The 22,953-nt window shown below is 40.7% G+C and overlaps 1 protein-coding gene across 2 annotated transcripts in view; it reads right to left on the reverse strand.

Annotated features, from left to right (window-relative positions):
* LOC136871803 (glycerophosphocholine phosphodiesterase GPCPD1) overlaps positions 1 to 22,953 on the reverse strand; it is a 432,261-nt gene that overhangs the window by 218,906 nt on the left and 190,402 nt on the right. Inside the window, exons 1-2 of one of the 2 annotated variants that reach the window (XM_067145404.2) lie at positions 7,011 to 7,287; positions 6,658 to 6,928 (exon numbers count right to left, since the gene is read on the reverse strand). In XM_067145404.2, coding sequence (XP_067001505.2) covers positions 6,658 to 6,809 — 152 coding nt within the window. In that variant the 5' untranslated portion in view covers positions 6,810 to 6,928; positions 7,011 to 7,287. Of the gene's footprint in view, positions 1 to 6,657; positions 6,929 to 7,010; positions 7,288 to 22,953 lie in introns of those variants that run through there. The other variant, XM_067145405.2, reaches the window with a different exon arrangement.

The following is a 22,953-nucleotide window of genomic DNA, read 5'->3' on the forward strand; positions in this document are numbered from 1 at the left end:
AGAACTGAGAAGAGATTTTAAATTATACTGGACTGGAAATTTAGGAAGGATGGAAGGAAATGGAAGGAAGGAAGGAAGGAAGGAAGGAAGGAAGAATGGAGCAAGAATATTGATGAGAGGTGGTTTAAAGGAAGAAGTGATGAGAATAAGCAACAGAGTAAGAGAAGTTAAAATAGCACAAAAGGAAAACAACTTCAGGAACATGCAACTATATGCTCCACAAGCAGGCTGCACATTGCAAGAAAAAGAAGACTTTGAAGAAGAAATACAGAAAGCAGCTGGGAGAATAGAACATGGTAGTGATCAGATATAGGAATGTAGGCCTACAGTATATGTTGGCGAAGAAAGGTAAGGATACAAAAATATGCTTGGAACGGAGGGTTGTGGAAATCAAAATTAGGCAGATGCAAAATTGCTGGATGGTTATTGGTAGGAAACTCTTTGTCTGAAAAGAAAGAGACCCATAAAATAATCTACTGGTCTAGAAAGTCAGCGGTCAACTATAGGCCTATGCTCTCTGACATCGAAATGAAGTATAGAGGCTGAAAGAGGAAAAACAGGGAAGAATATCTGAAAATAATACTAATAATAACAATAATTTTGTGTGACTACTGCTAGCCCACAGCAGCCCTTGTAAGACAGACCCTCCAATGAGGGTGGGCAGCATCTGTTGTGTATGCAGAACTGATTGTTATTGTGGTGGAGTGTGTGGTGTATGACTTACTGCGATGATGGGAACAGTAAATGGGAAGCACATCAGAATTATAAAATCCACTGACAGTGGTTCACTCTACTACAATTATAATTACTATACAAAAACTTTTTCTTGAGCCCGATTTTTACGGGGTGAGGGGTAAGGAGGGAGCGCTGACGGTTCCGGTTATACTGCCAACTGGATGGAAATGAAATCTGAATTGAATCGATAATATGATCGATTGATACGAATTTTCTAAACAACTCTGTCACACATACATTATTTAACATTATATAACATTTCTCGATCCGAATCTTGTTCCTAGCATGAATTATATAGTTTGGCTTTGCTGTAAACAACATCAGTACTAGTTCGTAAAGTGTACGCCAGATGTCGCACAGCGATGCACAGTTTGTGTTTCAAAGGTTGCCAATATGGATGTCGAAGATAACCGAGGTCTACCGATTCAGCACTAGGGAGGTCAGGGCTCAAGAAAAGGTTCGCGTATAGTACAATTACAATTATAAGAACTATTTTTCCATTATGCCATGAACAAATTCTTATTTATAGACGTTGGAGTGTATAGAAAATCTTCTGATTCAAATTTATTTCATAATAAAGCATCAATTAAACTGCAAGATGGTATGCCACATATATCTACACCCAAAATAACCATCACTAACTATTTATTCATGTTGGTGAGGAACTTTTGGATTATGATGATTGTTTAAATGGGCCTAACATCTAGATCATCAGCCCCTAATGGTACAAAATGAGACGAAATGTTATGACAATTTAAAAATCCATAATCCTCCACTGACCAGAATTCGAAAACGTGAGGGCAAAGAATGAATGGATGGATATGAAGTTAAAACAATCAGTGGATCTGACCCGGAATGTCCCACATTCCTAGAAACTAGCATTAAACAACAGTTACTGACCAAGGGACTGCTTCTAAAGCATAATACTGAATTGATGATGCTTGTAGTCGAAACGGGTCCAAAATCCAGGTCATCGGTCCCTCATAATGGTACTTATGCTAGGAAAGTAGAACCATGCCATTCGTCATATGGCGATACTAATCAAAAGTAGCGTAGACTTGCGGTATTCCACACATTATGGTACTATTCACAGGTAATGTAATGCACACATGTAACACAGACCTATGATGTTTCGCACATCGCAGCGCTATTTACAGGCAACACAAACCTATGGTGTTCCTCATACAAGTGGACTAACCACAGGGACCCGCACTATCCCGTGGTGTTCCACACATAGTGGGTACTAAGCATAGGCAAGGCAGAACCATAGTATTGCTCATCCCATGGTGTCGCTCATATAGGGGTATGATCACAGGTACTGTAAAAGTAAAAGCGATCCTGGTGTTCCCTGCGTGATGGTACTAATTACAAGTATCTCGTGGTTCTAATTTGATCATCCCTTGGTCGCCCCTTTCAGTCACCTCTTACAACAGGCAGGGGATACCGTGGGTGTATTCTTCGTCTGCATCCCCCCACCCACAGGGGTTGTTGTTTGGTCCGTGAGAGGTATTTTATTTCCCTTAAGTCTGCCAGCAAGCCTGTTAGGACCCCCCTATCCGCCACCTGGGACGCACCACATGGGAGTATCACCTCTCCCACTGCTACGCCAGCGTAGTAGATTGGATTATCAAAATTCATTTTGTGATCATATGGAAGGAAGTACTTGGATGTTACAAAAGGTGTGTTTAACTACAGACTGCAGAGCAAGAAGGTACATCAAGTGTAATTTTGGCATTCTTGGAAACAAATGCAAGATACAGCAGGACCAGCTACGGCTGGCTTGATAAGACAACACATTCCATGAATGGTCTGAGAAAATGTCTGCCTCACGCAAAGGGAAGAAATTGCTTCTGGGAGATACAGTAATCATACCTTTCCACTTCTCTCCAGATGTTCAGCAGTCGTGCAATGAAAACAACATTTTGATTGATTGCTTACCACCTAATTCCACAAGCATAAGCTTTTAGATGTGGCTCTCTTTCATCCCACGAAACAGACATGGTGGAAAACACTGACAGTATGGAAGCTTAGAAATGGAGGTCAGGCTGGGCTTCCTTCAGCCACAATTTCTACAGCTTTTAAGGGAAACTCTTGAGAAAATTAATGGTGTCCATCAAAAAAAAAAAAAAATTTGAAATATCCCAGTCAACAATCAAGAGGAACCTACAAGCCGGCTTTTGGGCAACAAGTGTGTACCCATTGGGCAATGAGAAGGCGCTAAACAAATTTCCTTACACTAACGACAATACTTTGGACGCGAACATCAATTCGTTGAGTGTTTGAAAGAACAGCATATAAAGAAAATAATACCCCACTCAGGAGTAAGCAATTTAAAGTGGTTCTTAGAATAAGTATCAACTACTTAGGACCATCAAATGAATCTGAGGATGAAGAAGAAATCCTATCTAGTTGGATTTTTTTTATGATGATGCTGATCCTATTTACATCAATCTATTCAAACAATGCATTGCATCAAGGAACTTTGTTCTTGCTAAGTTTAAGGGTGGGTCTCATAAGAACACTAAGTTTCAATTTGTGTGTGGTTCAAAAGGTTGAAGGTGATTAAGTAAAAGTCTTGGGAATGCAAAGCATGGGAGAATCGAAGAAATTGTTTTGTACAGAGGATAATAAGATCAATAATGTTTCATCCAAAGATATTGTTAGTGTTCCACCTCAACTAAACTCAATCTTGAAGGAAGTAGTGCCAGATTGAGATATATATTTTTCCCACAAATAATGATGCCAAGGCAATGTGAAAACTGTGATACCATTAAGTATCACTGAATACATCAATAACAGTCATTTGTAGTATTTTGAATTTCTATGTTGCATTATCTGTTATTTTTTGTGAAAAGATGTATGGTATTATAGACCACGTGGAACTAGAATGGGATTGACATTTAAGAGAGCGAGATGCTCCATACTGCCACGCCGTATTACTCCACGAAGGAGGCAAAGTCAATACCGTAGGTTAAGATTTATTTTAAAGAATACAAGGAAGTATTCAAAGTCAAATATGTATTTCCAGTTCATTGAAGAAATAATCTTTTTCTTCCACGCTACATCCTGTCTATGGAGCATACACCTGTACTATCTTCAGTAGTTCTTTTTTACATGTATGTGCATTATTATAATTCTTTCATTTACATACTCAACTTCAGCTATTGATTCAACATTCTGATTCACTATAAATCCCACTACATTTCTTTTCTCTTTACTGTTCCCCACCCAGTACAAGGTGTACCCCTTTCTTAGTTTCTTCATACCTTTCCCTTTCCATTTTACTTCACTTAATCCCAGGATGTCAAGTTTTCGTCTCTCCATTAGACCAATCAATTCATTTTCCTTCCCATTCATTGTTAAAATATTTATTGATCCAAATCGGGTTTTGTTCTCTGATCTAACACTTGCACGAACATCAGCATTACCATCATACTGTACAATTGTAGCTAAAGACTTGTCAATTCCATTTCCATTTTTAAACTCCCATCCGAGGCTTGTATTATAGGTTGAAAGCAAGTACAAATTTACTCATCTGCTGACCTGCTAAGCCTAACACATCTGAGGATTTTCTTGTGGGGTTTACTCCCTTAGCCTTTAAAGATCCCTCTTCTCCACAGGGCAGTGGTTTCCTCTTCTAATTTTCCCCAGAGAGGATGAGTTGCCTCATCCACTATCTTCGCAATTCTGATAGTCTCCTTCTCAGCCTAAGATCTGTTAAGGTCTTCACCCGTAACCCTGGGGATGGGTTTCACGTTATACCCCGTGAGACTGGGTCCCTGCCTGAACTTAGCACTCCACACCGGCCTACTGATGTGGAGGATACCCACCCCCACAACGTGGATGTGCCAGACAAGAATTACTTAAGTGAATGATAGGGACGGTGACCCTATCTGCATTGAGCCGGGTTAATGGTTGTGTATGATGCCACAACCAAAGAACTTGAAAATTGTTCAAACATTTCCCTTGATAAATTATTCTGTTTCCTAATTTCTGTTCCTATAAATGAATATTTAGATCGATTTGACCTCTTGAATTAACATTATCTTCATATTATGATCTTTCCTACTTTTGCAAGTTACACTCAAGCTTATTCGTCGACTAATGTCATTCCACACTATTTCTCCACCAACAGCTCGGACCAATATAGAATTGATCTGACACTACCTTCTTGTATCACCAGATTTCATCAAAGTATAAAATATTGTCTTGCTTAGTTTTTTTAAACTAATCATCTTCATGGGATAACTTAAAGAAAAGTGAAGGATTCTACTACCCAGCTTCCAAATTTGCTCCTTAGTCCGTCAAAACTCTGAAATAAATTCCCATAATCTACCACTGGATTTCTGTCTTTCATCCCATTTTTATATCATCTGACACACTGAATTACATCTCAATCTTTAAATAAAAAGATAACAATATGTAATAAGAGTGATGTTAAAGTTAAGAGGTAAATATATGAGACTGAACCAAAAATGGCATTTAATCAATTAAGTTATCAGTATGATATGATATATGATGATGATTAATTGATGAAAAGGGTCTAACGGCTAGGTCATCGGCCCCTACTGTTACGAGGTGCAACGAAATGAAACTATAATTAAAACTTCAAAATGTATCCACTGACTAGAATCTTAAAAAAGTGATGATGAAAAATGACCATGGATCCAAAACAATCAGTGGATCCAATTCACAATGCCTTATTTTCTGGGATGATGCTTGTATTCCAAAGGGGTCCAAAATTCAGGTCACTGGCCCCTCATAATAGTATTAATCACTGGTAAAGAAGAAATATGATGTTCCTCCTATGATAGTGGTACTAATCACAGCTAATGTAGACCCATGGTATGTCACACATAATGGCACCGTTCACAGAAACACAGACTCATGGTGTACCTCACATAGGTAGTGGGACTAATTACGGACACCGGTTAGATCCGTGGTGTTCCTCACAGTGGTACTAATTACAGGCTACATATACTAATAGTGTTACTCACGTAGTGGTATCAATCATAGGCAATGTAGACCCACGGTGTATCACTTATTATGGTAACACCCACTGGCAACACAGACCCATGGTGTTCCTCACATATGGTACTACTCATAGGTATTGCAAACACATTCTGAACACAGTGGAACCAACCCATTCGAGCGCAGTGCTCTGGACCTATTCCTGCTAAACGCTAGTCTCTGCAGCCGAGCACCCACTCTCCCACCTCAGTAGGATGCACGAGGGTACTTATCACAGGCAACGCTCAGACCCGTGGTGTTCCTCACATAATGGTACTGGTCCTATGTCGTGTGGACCCATGGTGTTCCTTACATGGTGGTACTAATCGCAAGTAATGTCGACCCATGTGTTCCTCACGTTATGGTACTAATCACAAGTAGTCTCGTGGTTCTCATTCCATCATCCCTTCGTTGCCCCTTACAACATGCAGGGGATACCATGGGTGTATTCTTCATCTGTGTCCCCCAACCACAGGGAGTATCAGTATGATAAATTAACATAGTACAGTAGTTTTTACACCCTTAAGATATTATTCTCGATCTAAATCTGTTACTAACCAGCTTACACATCACTAGAAATGGATTATATCTTAATATTAGAAAACGCCATATTAAGTGAAATATTTTCTACTTTCCTCCACCCTTCACCATTTTGTAATTAGTTAATATTTGATAATCTGATAGGCAAATACAATTTAAGTGTAGGAGAGCCTATACGAGATATAATTGGCTGTCATAACTTACAGTACCTATCTGAAGTTTACACGCCTGAGAACAGTATTCCAAAATGACAAAGACATGCGCAAAATCAAATAGAATAAGGCATGATCATCTTGACAGTGGTTTACCAGATTCCATTTTAGATCAAACATACCGGTACGAAATAATAAAGAACTAGGAAAAGAACCTTACCTATCTTCTGATGCGCTCTCCTTTGAAAGTTGCACAGATCCATTGCTGTACCAGTTCCCTAATTCAGCACAACTGCCAACCACACAAAGCACTTCTCCTGGCAAAGTATCTGCTTGCACACGAAACCTCCAATCTTTCTTCAATTCCTTCATTTTGAAATTTAAATTGACGTCTACTCAGGTTAAGTCTCACGCGTGCTCTGCACCACCACACAGTTCTCTTTTCACCTAAATCACTGGATTTGTTTAGCACACCATCGTCACTTGTTAATCTGAAAACATAAGAAGATATTAATTACAAGCGCTAACTGAACGTGATGGATGTTGATATTAATGAATACTAAGATAACGAACTTGTGTCCCAAAGCTGGAGATTCCCTCAATTACAAGGCACAATTACAGACATGGTCAATAAAAATGCTGACGTTTATCAATAAAATGCATGGTGTCACTCTCTACACGCATAATAATAATCGGATTCGATATGGCAATGAAAAACAAAAGACGTCGCATTGGTAAGATGTGTACAACTTGAGCACAACACGCGTGACTACATGAGGGCACACAATAAACACCAGCTTTTCAGCTCCAGCTGTGACCTGCCTGCGACTACAAGATTAGACTACATCGCGATACATGGATACAACATACAACACTTTCAGACTTGGTATGAGGGAAAGTAGAGGGAGAACTGTTTTGGTAGGTGGTGGGGAGCGACGACTGCGGAAGCCCAGTTTAGCCAACCTCTTGAATCACAAATCTCTTAACAGGATCAAAATCAGAGCCATGATCAAAATACAATGGTGTAAGATCACGATCGCAGTGATACATTGCAATATTCTGCGTACCGCAAAAAATTTCAGACAGAATTCACTAAGATTTTGGAATGACTGATCTGATAAAACGAAATAGGCCTATATGTAATCCTGTTGATAAACTTGGTCTGGTTCTTTATCGAGTCAAACCATTATTCTCCACAGCCTTAGGATACTTGTTTCATCGGCCTACTAAGGACCACGTTATTTCAGCTGTCTTTTCTGGGCTTTGATCTTTGCCCACTCCTTCATTCGTTGCCAGTATTGCTCTTTTCTTTCCTCCATCCACGTCTTTCCCGTCTTCAACTTCGGCCTTTCTTGAAAACCCTGGTGGTCCTTTACTTTCCTCCTGAGTGGGTTGCGTTCTTGTATATCTTCGTAAGTGATTCCCATCTCCTCCGGCTAAATGGCTTGCTGGCCTTTGGTCACAGGGGTCCCGGGTTCGTTTCCCGGCATAACCATAATTGGTTAAATCGCTGGCACGGGGACTGGTGTATGTGTCGTCTTCATCATTTCATCATCACGACGCGCAGGTCGCCTACAGATGTCAAATCAAAAGACCTGCATCTGGCACTAAAAAAAGGCCATACGGTACGCCATTTCATATCCTCATCTCCTGTAGGTCCCTTTGCACTTCACTGAACCAAGTTGGTTGGGTCTTCTTATCTTTAAAATAGGTAAAGATCTGGTTCGATAATCGTGTGGGTTTCATTCTTATTAAGTGGCCATAAAACGCAATTCTCCTTGTCCGCATGACATCAGAGATCTTCTGGACATGAGGATACAGCTCATGGTTATACCGACGTCTTTATTCATCTTTGTCCTTAATCTAAATCTGTGTCGGTGCGACGTAAAGCCCCTAGCAAAAAATATATATATATTTAACCCTCAAGCACATGCGCCAGAACTTAGGACGCAGACACACACGTGGGGGTGCTTTCCATCCCACATATCATTGTATTGTAAAATATGAATTACTTTTTTTTTTTGCTAGGGGCTTTACGTCGCACCGACACAGATAGGTCTTATGGCGACGATGGGATAGGAAAGGCCTAGGAGTTGGAAGGAAGCGGCCGTGGCCTTAATTAAGGTACAGCCCCAGCATTTGCCTGGTGTGAAAATGGGAAACCACGGAAAACCATCTTCAGGGCTGCCGATAGTGGGATTCGAACCTACTATCTCCCGGATGCAAGCTCACAGCCGCGCGCCTCTACGCGCACGGCCAACTCGCCCGGTGAATTACTATATGAATTGGTGATTTTAAGATAGATTATGTAAGAATGACTCTTTCTGCGGGGATCCAGCCAGAAAGTTACAAGAGCGGGGAGAGCACAGAAAAGTTATTTGTACATTTCACTTGGAAATAAAATGACCTGGGGTAGATTCCACCCCATACGCGTGTTTTGAGGGTTAAGCGGCAAACGAGCTTAAGTTTCTCTTGACGCCATTACTCGAAATTCTGAAAATGTATTTTGCAATGGTATTCTCCGTATTTACCTTTTAACACGAATATGTTTTTAGGCTGGGGTCTATCTAGAATTAGCGTGGACAGTTTTGCGTCGACAATTTCCCAACACCATGGTAACCATGGCAATCAGTGTACGTCATCTACTTTATGTATTAAACTAGGAAAGGAAAAAACACATATCCATGCTCCTATGCTTCTCCGTGTGGCCGAGGAACTTAGTTAAGGGGGGAGACCCAGGATGGTTGCCCAATTGTACTTCCTCTTAAAAACAATAATCACCACCATCACCACCACCAGCTTAACAAAGGAAAAAAGTAGGTTAATATTCATTCGATTGTTAAATATGCTACAATTGTTGTTGACAATTGCTGCACACTTCCCAGTATTGGCATGCTTCCTGACAACCAGAAGCAACTTCAATAATGTCAGAATTTTAATACTTTTCATATTTTAAAATAAAATATTCAAAATTTCCCGCCTTTTTAACAATATATTACTGTTTCCCTTATAAATTCCGAGTTTAAGAATTTTCGTACTTTTCCTTTTTTTAAAGTGTGTATCAAAACTCCAGCTACGAAATGAACCTCAATCATTAACATAGACTGTGATTTGGATTTTTTGTAGCGGTTTTATTCCGAGCACCAGAAAATATTAATAGCTTTTTACATAAAAATGTTATATAAAATCGAATTTAAATCCTATTGACCTGAATGAGGTACAGATTGTAGTACAACATTATGGGAGGAAACTCTAAAAAAAATCATAATTATCCGTGAATCAGTAAGAGAGTTATGAAGAAAACCGTGATATATTGTTAAAAAGGTGGGAAATTTTGAACATTTTATTTTAAAATGTTAGAATTTTGACATTATTGAAGTTGCTTCTGATTGCTCTGCATGCCAAGCCTGGGATATGTGCAGCATTTGTCAACTACGTTTGTAGCATATATAGGCCTATTTTCCCCGTGTTGAGCTAGGTCTCCCCCCTTAATGTTTTGCTTTAAAAACCAGACAAGCTCCTTCAATAAAACCTTTATTACTACCGGTTTGGATAATAATAATAATAATAATAATAATAATAATAATAATAATAATAATAATAATAATAATAATAATAATAATAATAATTGTTACGGAGTTATCCGTGGTAGTTAGAGGTGAAAGAAGGTGCTGGGATGAATAGGTCTCAACCTACGAAATTAAAGTTAATTTAAAATTTAACAAGGTTATATTTTCTTTTTCAAAATCAAGAAATAACAAATATAACAGGTACTCAGTAGCCTAGCATCAAATCGAGAATGTACAATTACAGTTATTACAGGATTTGGGCTCCGAGGGCCAGACACACAATTCTTGAGCAATAAGCCCAACTTCACTTATATACAAGGTTTAACACAGGGGCAGAAAACCCCAATCATGCCTAGGAGCACTTGCTCCCCTTTACACGGTAAAGCCTCCTTGAGGCACACAGAAACCAAATTTTAAGAAAGAGCAACTCGCTCTCAAAGTTCAAGCCCATCAAAGGCCACACCAAACTCCACATTCAAGCTGACCTCCAAGTATAATAACACAGGGGTAAAAATACCCAACCTACTGAGGCCTATTAAGTAAAGAAACAGGTAAATGACATGGCCCCAAAATACCAATTTGAGTGGAGGCGTACTTGCACTCCTAATACACTATTAAAACCTAATTTGGCCCTAGGCCGCTTATGCAAGGGCTAATCCCATTCTACGGAGGTGACACGATAGGAAAACTTATTACATTACGAAACGAAGAAAAATGGTTGAGAAAACGTAGTCACCTCAAAAACAATATGAAAGGGAGCTCGAGAGGGTTAGGCACTCTCTATCCCAATTTGTAGTTTAAAGAGATAGAATTTATACCAAGTGTCTTTTACATTTTAGAGGAAAGTTACATGGTAAAAGGTATCGAACCTGCCCCGAGAGTTAAACTGCTGAGCTAGCAAGAAAATAAGTTATTAAAAGGCCATTACCTTATTGATGAACTGCTGCCCGACGAAAGAGGAGCTTCCCGCCCCCTGCTACATAATTTACACAATGAGAGATGTTACTGAAGTGGCGCAGAGACCCGAAAATCAGCAGTTTATATACCCTCGCGGAACATTCGAGACCTTTCAAGAATAAGAACACCCGCCCACAAGCTTTTATTGGACGGCCAAAAGATTACAAGTCAAAACTGAAGAAGACATCTAGAATTGGTGGAAAATTAATTACAAAAATTACTCATTGGTCGAATTCAAAACTGGCGGAAAGAGAAGGGTTATACAGCCAACCTAAACAATGACTGAAAGAAATTTAACAAAGAACAAATTTATGAACACAAAATTTCTCCAAAAAAAAACAGTTCTTTCACTTTGCACTAGGGTGCACAATTGTAGTCCTTCAGTAGTGCCATCTAGAAGAGAATGTTCACACTTCTTACTACAGGGAAAACAAAAATACATCGAAAATGACACAGTTCAGAACACTTCAAAATTTACAAGTAGGGACATCTTCTGAGAAACTTGAGAATTAACACGGTAGTTAAAGTTTAGGCTTCCTCCAGTAGAGGAGTTTCAACTGGCGCAATGTTTGAATAAGCGGAGCGGAGGTGTACCGCCCGGTACAATAATAATAATAATAATAATAATAATAATAATAATAATAATAATAATAATAATAATAATAATAATAATAATAATAATAATAATAATAATAATGTCCTGAGTATCATAAGAGGTGAGCCCTATTTCGTCATCACTTTGCCAACATTTCTTAACCGAATAAAGGGCTGAACCCACATTTCATCGACATTAGTGTTATAGGCCTACGTTGAAAAAGTTTCTGGATACTATTAAAATCAATAACCCATTATGTCGATGGAGGGTCCGGATGGACTCGTTTTGCTCTCCCTTTGTGGCATTTATTACATATTAGTTATTACACTAATATAAGTAGCCAATAATTCCAGACTGAACAACGCCACCGCGAAATATAAACTGGCTGTGCTTCAATCAATGAACCAATCGATCACCACTGATCTGCGTCGGTGGCAGATTCTCTATAAATTGTTTATCTAGCATTTTCTTAAATTATTTCAAAGAAGTCGTAAATTTAGGGCTATTGACATCTCCACTGGTAAAACATTCCAATTCTTAATTCCTCTTCCTATAAACAAATATGTACCCCAATTTGCCCCTTGAATTCCGACTGTATCTTCATATGATGATCTTTCCTACTTTTAAAAACGTTAGTAACAATTATGGCATCTCTAATCTAAATGAACTTTTGGATATGATCTAGCAGTACGGTATGTTCAATTCCAAACTAAAGAAATTCTGTGGCTAAATCTGGATGTTACCGAGCTCGACAGCTGCAATCGCTTAAGTGCGGCCAGTATCCAGTAATCGGGAGATCGTGGGTTCGAGCCCCACTGTCGGCAGCCCTGAAGATGGTTTTCCGTGGTTTCCCATTTTCACACCAGGCAAATGCCGGGGCTGTACCTTAATTAAGGCCACGGCCGCTTCCTTCCAATTCCTAGGCCTTTCCTATCCCATCGTCGCCGTAAGACATATCTGTGTCGATGCGACGTAAAGCATATAGCAAATAAATAAATAAATAAATAAATAAATAAATAAATAAATAAATCTGTATGTCAGAGGTACCTAACTATCGTAAATGACATTTCACTGATTTTACAGGAGAGCAGAAAGAAGCTGCTGAGGCACATATTTTGCTACCTTTATGGCAGGTTGAATCGACAGTTCTGACCATGATATTTATTTATTTAATTATTTATTTATTTATTTATTTATTTATTTATTTATTTATTTATTTATTTATTTATTTATTTATTTAGAGTAACATGCAATAAAAAAATAATAATACAGATCCTTAAGTGCATCAACAGAAATAGTATGTCTCACGTAACTCAAAGATTAGATTTGTACATCTAAACTCTTGATCGAATCCACTGCTTTAGGAGTAGCTGAGTTCAGGTCCTCCAGACTTCCAGGGAAGGCACGGAGGGACAATCCAATACTATGTGTTCCATTGTGAGTGGACTGTTAGCACAGTCGCAGAATAGACTATCTCTCCAACCTCACTTATGAAGAAAGAAGCGGTTCTTCCCAAGCCGCACCTGATACGGTTGAGCCTATTCCAGACGTACCTAGGCAGATTGAAGCCACTAAGTTTTACACTTGGTTCTCAACTTTCAGGATACCTGGTGGTATAGAAGATGTCCATTCGTTCCACCAGTTGTCTTCGGGAATGAAGTGATTGTTTACCAATTCCAAGGCAGGTTTTATATGCCGGTTTTCGGGACTTTAGTCTATAAGTTTCTAGTTGCTTCTCATCTTCCCGAATTGGGAGTGCTATGTTCTTGCGCATTTTTGACCATAGATGAACAAGATATATATTTTGGTCCTCTGATCGGAGGAGGCAGAATGTTACTCAGCACTGGAAGCCACTGGATTGGAGGAGGAAGTAATGTACCAGTTATGATTCGCATGTTGCGGCGGAGCTAAACATCCACAAGATAAGTGTTGTAGCTGTAAGCCATACCGCGGAGCAACACTCAGCTGAATAATATGTAAGCGCTAGAGCAGTTGTTCTCAGTGCGTTGGCGTCAGCACCCTATGATGTACCGGCTAAGCGCTGAAGGAGCTTATTACAGCTCTTCAGTTTTACAGCAGATTTACGTAGATGTGCTCTGTATCTATCCAGAGTCATCCCCAGACATTTAGAGGCGCCATTGTACTGTAATGCCTTATCTCCAAAATGACTCTAGGGAAGTAGTTTGCAGACCTGACCAGGTGAAAAGTAGTTACTTCGCTTTCCTGATGATTGCAAGTGCCATGTTTTGTAGTAGTAATCTAGAACTGCAAAGTCTTTGGTGAGAATATCTTCTACTTCAGCAAAACTGGTACACTGAACAGTGCGTTTGATATCATCTGCATATATGAATTTTGGGGGACACTGTTTTAGGAAAAGCATGGGTGTAATAATTAAAAAGAGCAGGTGAGAGAACCAAAACTTTTGGTAAGCTATTATTCAGTTTGCGGAATTGGCTTCCGCCGTTCTTGGAGTAAACTTGGAATAGTCTGTTACGTAACACGCTGTCTATCAAGGTTGTAATCTTCGTACAGGGAACAACCTTGATCAGTTTTAGTAGTAGACCATCCTTCCAAACGGTGCTGTAAGATTCAGAAAGACAGAGACGCTCTTCAACTTCTTCTCAAAACCAGCTTCCACAAAGGTGGTTCAGGAAAGGAGTTGGTCGCTGCAATCACGGCCAGGGCGGAGTCCTGCTTGTTCACCTGGAATTAATGCTTCAATTATTCGTGCTGTTTTTTTTTTTGTTTTTTTTTTCTTTCAGAATCAATCTTTCTAGAAGTTTGTACGTAATAGAGAGCAAGGTAGAGGTAAGTTCGGATCTTTCCCTGACTTTAAGAGGGCAATGGTTTTATTCTTTTTGAATATTGTAGGCTTGACTCCAGCTATCGCTTCGTAGCTGGCCCGCAGTTCTTTAAGGGTTCCGGGTAAATCCCATCCAATCCTGCTGCCTTTCTATTCTGAAGAGGGAGTAAACCTTGCTCAACTTCCTGTACGAAGAAAGGTATTGAGTATACATCAGGGGGTTGAGTTGAGCGTTTGACTTGCCTAAGTTACTTTTTTACCAGTCTGGTGAACTTCTGTTCATTGTCGTTCTAGATATATTAATGAGATGGTTAGCTATTACATCTACGTTAACAGATGTAGGTTTCTTTGATGGTATGGAAGCAGAATCTAGTTTACCAGGCCTTCCTGCTGGACTGGTTGAAATTGAAATCTTCAACAGTAGGCCTAACCCTCTCTCTTTTCTGGCATTGTCGAGTGATTGTAACAGTTCAGTAACTTTATCCCAGCCCGGTACATATTCCCTGCGGAAACCTCGTAGAATAGTACTTTTGGCTACTGCTTTTATTAATCGTACAAATCTATAGTACAGTACTTCTCAGGTACTGCTTGAATCCACCTGATGTTAGCATCAGAGTATTTTGGCATTTGTCTCCTAGTCTGACTTCTTAAAGTTTCAGTGGGGTCTAGGTGTGGAATGCATAATTGGGGTTTGAAATCCAATTTTGTATATAACTGGCCTATGTTGACTATGCGGAAAGTCTTGAAGTACTTGCCTCCGAATACAAGAGATTGGTGTTATGAAGCCAGGGGAGACAAAGCATAGATCCCGTGAATAATCTTGATTCCATCGAGTTGAGTGAAATATACCCCTGTCTTTAGGACCATACACCTGGGTCAGATTATTTATTTCAGCCATTCTGCCAGCTTATTCCCGTTCTGATCATTTTGGCAGTAGCTGTTAAAATCCCCTATTATACCATTTTCATTAAAAGGGACTATAGCTATAAAGTCAGACCAGGATATGGAGGGAGGTTTGTAAATATTTGTAATCACAGTATTTTATATTTTTACAGACGCGGATAAGAAATTATGACATTCACTGGTTGGGATTACATTGTACTGCCATATATCTTTCTTAATATATGTGGTGGCAATGCCATACTGAGCTTGATGGTGTGCTGTCAACATTTTTTATCCAGGTATTCTACCTCGAGCTAATAGCTGTTCGTGATTTTCCGTGTGTGTTTCTTGCAGCACTAGAACGTCAACTTCATGTTCCACTAAGATCTTAACAAGGAAATTGCTATTGGCTATACTTATTCCTTCAATGTTTAATTGGAAGATTGTCAGTTATGGGTCAATTATCCGTGTTTGGTATTATACTACCTTAGAAGGACTCTTAGGTGTTTCCGACCTCTTGTTGTCTTGAGGTCCTGAAGGGCAGTATGGGGGCATCTGAATCATTTACTCACCACCACCCGGAGGTCACGTGTAGGGTAGTTTTCAGGTTAAATCTACGGACGTGAATCAACGGTCGACCCCCTGACTATGGTAAACTATCGTAAGAACCAATACGATAAGTAGTGCGGCTGACGGGCTGACGGCATAAGGTTGAACTGTACTTACCATTGTTTATCGCTGGTTTCTCCTTGCACATCCGATAGTATCACATAGCGTATACTCATTCCTGCGAAACACACACAATCGTGTGCTCATAAGAAGACATTACTAAGAAGACACTACTAAAAACAAGTCACAGACGACAGAAACCTCAAAATCATCCTTTTTCCATTTACGATAGTTTACTTTTGGCGTCCAGAAATAATCTTTTCAGAAGAGTTAGAATTAGCCACAGGTTTTTGCAGTGGCAACAGTTGTAAGTTCATTCCTCATTTAGAACCTAACAACTCGGCGTTTTCGTGATTTTTTAAATAAACGTATCACCGTAGTGACATTCTTGAGACGCCACGTCAGGCAGTTTCAGCTCAATGCATTATGACGTTATAACTTATATAAGTTAACGGATAACGTTAACAGTACCGGCGGCCCAGGGGATCTGAACTTTGGAGCGTGGGTTTGCGACCACGGGGTCCTTAGCTGAGTCCTGTCATTTCTTGCACTTACTTGTACCAGGCTCCTCACTTTCATCTATACTATCCGACCTCTCTTGGTCAACTCTTGTCCTTTTCCGGCCCCGACGTTATTAGGTTTGCGAGGGCTAGGGGATCTTTCATTTTCACACCCTTCGTGGCCCTAAACTTCCTTTGGCCGATATCTTCATTTCTCGAAGTGTCGTGTCCCTTCCATTTTTCCCTCTAATTAGTGTCATATAGAGGATGATTGCCTAGTTGTACTTCCTCTTTAAACAATAATCACCACCACTCACCACTGACAGTACGGGCCCATTTCATTTGTCATACTGTTGTTCATAGGACCTACTTCAGCAAACTAACCTTTTAATATGTAAGGCCTATACCGACCATTCACTTCAAAACTTCCCACCTTGAGTAGATTTACTGTAATTTACACTGACTGACAGAGCAAATGCAACACCAAGAAAGAGTGGTTCGAAAGGGATGAAAGTTGAGGAAAAAACAGAGACGGCACGGACGAATAATTGATGTTTATTTCAAAACGATATGCAGGTTACACAATGCGCACGGCATCGACTCAGTAGGATGTAGGACCACCGCGAGCGGCGATGCACGCAGAAACACGTCGAGGTACAGAGTCAATAAGAGTGCGGATGGTGTCCTGAGGGATGGTTCTCCATTCTCTGTCAACCATTTGCCACAGTTGGTCGTCCGTACGAGGCCGGGGCAGAGTTTGCAAACGGCGTCCAATGAGATCCCACACGTGTTCGATTGGTGAGAGATCCGGAGAGTACGCTGGCCACGGAAGCATCTGTACACCTCGTAGAGCCTGTTGGGAGATGCGAGCAGTGTGTGGGCGGGCATTATCCTGCTGAAACAGAGCATTGGGCAGCCCCTGAAGGTACGGGAGTGCCACCGGCCGCAGCACATGCTGCACGTAGCGGTGGGCATTTAACGTGCCTTGAATACGCACTAGAGGTGACGTGGAATCATACGCAATAGCGCCCCAAACCATGATGCCGCGTTGTCTAGAGGTAGGGCGCTCCACAGTTACTGCCGGATTTAACCTTTCTCCACGCCGACGCCACACTCGTCTGCGGTGACTATCACTGACAGAACAGAAGCGTGACTCATCGGGGAACACGACGTTCCGCCATTCCCTCATCCAAGTCGCTCTAGCCCGGCACCATGCCAGGCGTGCACGTCTATGCTGTGGAGTCAATGGTAGTCTTCTGAGCGGACGCCGGGAGTGCAGGCCTCCTTCAACCAATCGACGGGAAATTGTTCTGGTCGATATTGGAACAGCCAGGGTGTCTTGCACATGCTGGAGAATGGCGGTTGACGTGGCGTGCGGCGTGCGGGGCTGCCACCGCTTGGCGGCGGATGCGCCGATCCTCGCGTGCTGACGTCACTCGGGCTGCGCCTGGACCCCTCGCACGTGCCACATGTCCCTGCGCCAACCATCTTCGCCACAGGCGCTTCACCGTGGACACATCCCTATGGGTATCGGCTGCGATTTGACGAAGCGACCAACCTGCCCTTCTCAGCCCGATCACCATACCCCTCGTAAAGTCGTCTGTCTGCTGGAAATGCCTCCGTTGACGGCGGCCTGGCATTCTTAGCTATACACGTGTCCTGTGGCACACGACAACACGTTCTACAATGACTGTCGGCTGAGAAATCACGGTACGAAGTGGGCCATTCGCCAACGCCGTGTCCCATTTATCGTTCGCTACGTGCGCAGCACAGCGGCGCATTTCCCATCATGAGCATACCTCAGTGACGTCAGTCTACCCTGCAATTGGCATAAAGTTCTGACCACTCCTTCTTGGTGTTGCATTTGCTCTGTCAGTCAGTGTATTATTATTATTATTATTATTATTATTATTATTATTATTATTATTATTATTATTATTTGTTCTTATTGAGGAAAAACACATCAGTTTAGGGGTGGTATATAAAATTCAAACAGCAGTGGTTTTGAACTTCCCCTCGAAAATATTAAGGGGAAAAGAAAGCCGAGCGTCCGCTGCTGCCGCGTTCTAAATAAACAATATTGTCTCTCCATGCCCAATCGTTAGTACAAAATATGCTAAACTCAACCTCTCCCCGCTTTTCCCTGAATTGAATAATAGTGTTATTGGTACGTACGATTTTCGGAGACGCTGAGGTGCCGGAATTTTGTCCCACGGGAGTTCTTGTTACGTGTCATTAAATCTACCGGCACGAAGCTGTATTTGAGCGCCTTCAAATACCACCGGACTGGGGCAGGATCGAACCTGCCAATTCGAGCTCAGAAGGCCAGCACTCTACCATCTGATATACTCAGCCCGACTTTCTTGAGTTGAGGCGGAATGGTTTAATATTTGTGAAGGAGCCGTTCCCAGGGCAAACCGCGAAATTTTAAAATTAACTGATCACATCATAGCAATTTTTGAGACGGCTGTCCATAATGTTCGAGAAAAGCAAGTAGCGGACATGTGTGACAACTAAAACCCAAACCAAACCCCACAGCTCCACAGTCCCGAAGGGTCGTGGCCTACCAAGTCACCGCTACTCAGCTCGAATACCTGCAGGTGACGTGTGATCAACACGACGAATTCTCTCGGCTGTTATTCTTGGCTAACAAAGGAAATAAAATGTAATGTTTTAAAATCCTAATAGCCGCCATAATAATGCTAGCCTAATAATAACAGACAACTTCAATTTTAATCAAGATGAAAGGGGCATCTTCAATTCTATCATATTTTCGTGTACGGTGTACCGGTCCAACTACAGCAATGGCCCGACGATATTTGACATTTCTTGGAGGTGGTGGGTTCTTCAAGCAATGGTATTATTTACCCTTGGAACGGCTCTATAATTGTAGTTTTTGAAACTTTAACCTATTTCTCGCAACATCTTCCTCAAAGTCTCTCTGTTTCCTTCAAAATTAATTGGCTTCTTAAAAAATGGATAAGAAATGGAAATAATTTCTTCACCCTTTCTCCATCGCGTGCAATACATGGACCTTCCTTCTAATGTTGACCCAGATTCCAGGCTTGAAATGGGCAGACTGGGCAAATGCATAGGGCGCAAGTTCGAAAGAAAAAAAGATCATAAATATACACGCTAAGAAAAACAAATATAATTATTGGGATACAATGTTTATTTTACAATATGAACAAAAATAGTTAATTCCTAATTTTTACAAGAGTTTTCTGTCAAAAATAACGTAGGAGCTGCTGAATCATTTATTTTGAACAGTTCATTTTTTGTAAGACAGCTGCGCGTCATTTTTAAAATTCTTAGAGTGAATTAAGCTGCGTCGGAATGCAATCAAGGTCCTCTTTTAACTTCCCCTCACAACCCTTGTTTTGTATCCATGGCGTGAGATGCCCCATTGTACTGTGACTGTCGCGACTATTAGTCATGGTAAAGCTGTCTGCTCATAACGGCTCACTAATTTGCTTTGTGATCGTGAACGATGAAACCGGACTGTGCTTGCATTTGTGTGTGCTCTTGTTTATGTGGCATATTTATTTATTTATTTATTTATTTATTTATTTATTTATTTATTTATTTATTTATTTATTTTGCCAGTAAAAATTAAAATCCGTTAATAACACGATATGCTATGAGCAGATTTGCTAGTTTTCTAAAATGGAATCCTTTTTCTTTTTAATGACTGATGTGTGTTATTAATTTCAGTGTGCATGATTTTTCTTCGGTATTAAACTACAATGCCTATGTAAACACTGAAAGTGATAACCTAGGTACTGCTATTCTTACTAAGTCAAGTATGGAACTGCAATCAATAGAGAAGCTTCCCTCTGGTCGTGGAATGAGCGGTAGATTCGAAATTATCTGTTTTACAATGTTTATATGCCATCTGGCAGTAATAAACGCCAGGAAAGGAAAAAATCCTTTCAGTCAGACTTAACATATTTACTTCGCTCCTTGCCTACGCACTGTGTTTGATGGGGGGGGGGGGCGACTTTAACTGTGTACTGCATGACATAAACTGTAGAGGTCCCTTTAAGCCGAGCAGGAGCTTACAAACTTTAGTTACAAGCCTCCAAATGTGTGATACTTGGGTGCTAAAACATAAGTCGCCAGTATTTACCTTCTTGTATTCAGATTCAGCGGCAAGACTGGATCGTTTTCACGTTCCACAAAATTTACAGTAGCTAACTAAATAAGTCGTGTAGAAGTAGTACCAGTCCCAGTTGTCATTCTACGTATAAGATTAAATATAAATTTCATACCTAGAGAACGCTCATACTGGAAGATGAAAGCAAACTGTCTTCAGAATACTAGTATCCTTGAAGAACTGAAATTGCTTTGGGCAGAAGGGAGTAAAAGAAAGACTAGATATCAAGATTGTGCTGACTGGTGGGATCGGTTTGTAAAGCCGGAAATTAAATATTTCTTTAAGCGAAAATCTTATAAAATTTATCAAGACGAAGAACGTCTAATAAACATTTATCTTAGGTGTATTGTCTGGCTCCATGGCTAAATGGTTAGCGTCCTGGCCATTGGTCACAGGGGTCCCGGGTTCTATTCTCGGCAGGGTCGGGAATTTTAACCATCATTGGTTAATTTCGCTGGCACGGGGACTGCATGTGTGTGTCGTCTTCATCATCATTTCATCCTCATCACGACGCGCAGGTCACCTACTGGGTGTCAAATCAAAAGACCTGCATCTGGCGAGCCGAACATGTCCTCGGACACTCCCGGCACTAAAAGCCATACGCCATTTTTTTAGGTGTATTTATGAATTACAAGAAAACTATCAGCCATCACCAGAGAGAAGAAGTAAAATCAGCCACTATAAAGTAAAAATAGTTGCTATATATCATCAACGACTGCAGGGACTCAAGATACGCAGTCGGGTCAATGAACCAATCGAAAATGAACAGATCAGGCTCTATCACTTAATGAAGGACTTTAAGCGACGCAAATAATCCCTCATACTGAAAGTTCAAGACCCAGAAGGACAAGAGTGCACAACACAACCGACTATAAACAAGCCATTCGACTCATTTTATAGACAACTGTTTGATGCCATCCCAATCCAAGACAATGAACATGACTTTTTTGCTGACTGTAAGCCTCCACCACTCAGAGAAGAGGATAACTCAAGCCTTGAAAGACCCATAACCAAAGAAGAGGTCTTGAAAGCGATTCGTCACGGGAAGAGCTCAAAAACACCTTGGATTGATGGAATACCTCAGGAATTTTACTCTGTCTGCTGGTCGATAATCGGAGATCTCACCTGCGTCCTGAACACTGTTTTACTGAGGAAACAACTTTGTGAATCACATCGTCGAGGGATTGTTATACTGATAAATAAGTTCTCTACAGCTACTACTGTACTGTCAATGATTATCGCCCAATCACCCTTCTAAATTATGACTACAAAATATTAGCCAGAATTCTCGTCAACAGATTACGACCATTATTATCCTCCCTCATACACCCTACCCAACACTGCGGAGTGCCTGGCCGAACAATTTTTGATGTTACCTGTTCGCTGCGTTATTACGTGGCGTCAAGTGAACGCAATCCTTCACAGAGCTTACTAGTGCCCTTAGACTATCAGCGTGCATTTGACAGCGTAAATCATCAGTATCTGATAAAATGTTTAAAATGGCATGGTATTAGTCCCACATTTATCTCTTACGTTCAGTGTCTATACACAAATGTATCTACGATTTTGCAAGTTAATGGCTTTCACACTAAAACCATTCCCATTAAGAGGTCAACAAAATAAGGATACCCGGCTTCGATGGTGCTGTTTACCTTGACTTAAATCTTCTCATTTGCAAGCTGCATAAGGACATAAGAGGAATAACACAAGGAAATACAAAGCTCGCGGTAGCTGCTTAAGCGGATAACGTCAGTGTAATGTTAACTTCGGATAACGATGTTCTCCACATGAGAAATGCTCAGTTCAGTCCAGTATCTGGGTTGTCTACCAACTATCATAAATCGAAAGTGATTCCCTTGGGAGAATGGACGTCATTACCTCAACTCCCGCCCTCACAAACGGTGGAAACACACAAGATTATTGGAATTTATTACGACCACAGAAATGAATCAACAAAATTGGGGACCTGTTGTTAACAAGATAAAAGTCTATGCAAAAGAAGTCTACTGCCGAGACCTTTCTCTAATCCAAAGGATATGGACTGTTCACACATACCTTCTGTTAAAATGCTGGTATCTTGCACAAGTACTACCATTGCTGCAACTTTTGCTAGACAGATAATATGCGCTATTTCATGGTACACTTGGCATGAATATCTTCCGAGTTCCGATAACTACCCTGTATATTCCGCCAACTGCTAGTGGGCTTGGGTTGGTAAACGTCTCCATTAAATATTAAGCCCTATTCTTGAGTCGTGGAAGAAAAATATAAATGAACCAAAGGAGCTTCTCATCTGCTTTGTTTCAACACTGGTCTACTGTGATGGACTTGCGCAAACCACTTGATCTTCGGATTGTCATGCCAGCCCTGAAGTATCTCCGCATG

The sequence above is a fragment of the Anabrus simplex genome, chromosome 4, assembly GCF_040414725.1.
Source record: "Anabrus simplex isolate iqAnaSimp1 chromosome 4, ASM4041472v1, whole genome shotgun sequence".
Taxonomy (NCBI): Eukaryota; Metazoa; Arthropoda; class Insecta; order Orthoptera; family Tettigoniidae; genus Anabrus; species Anabrus simplex.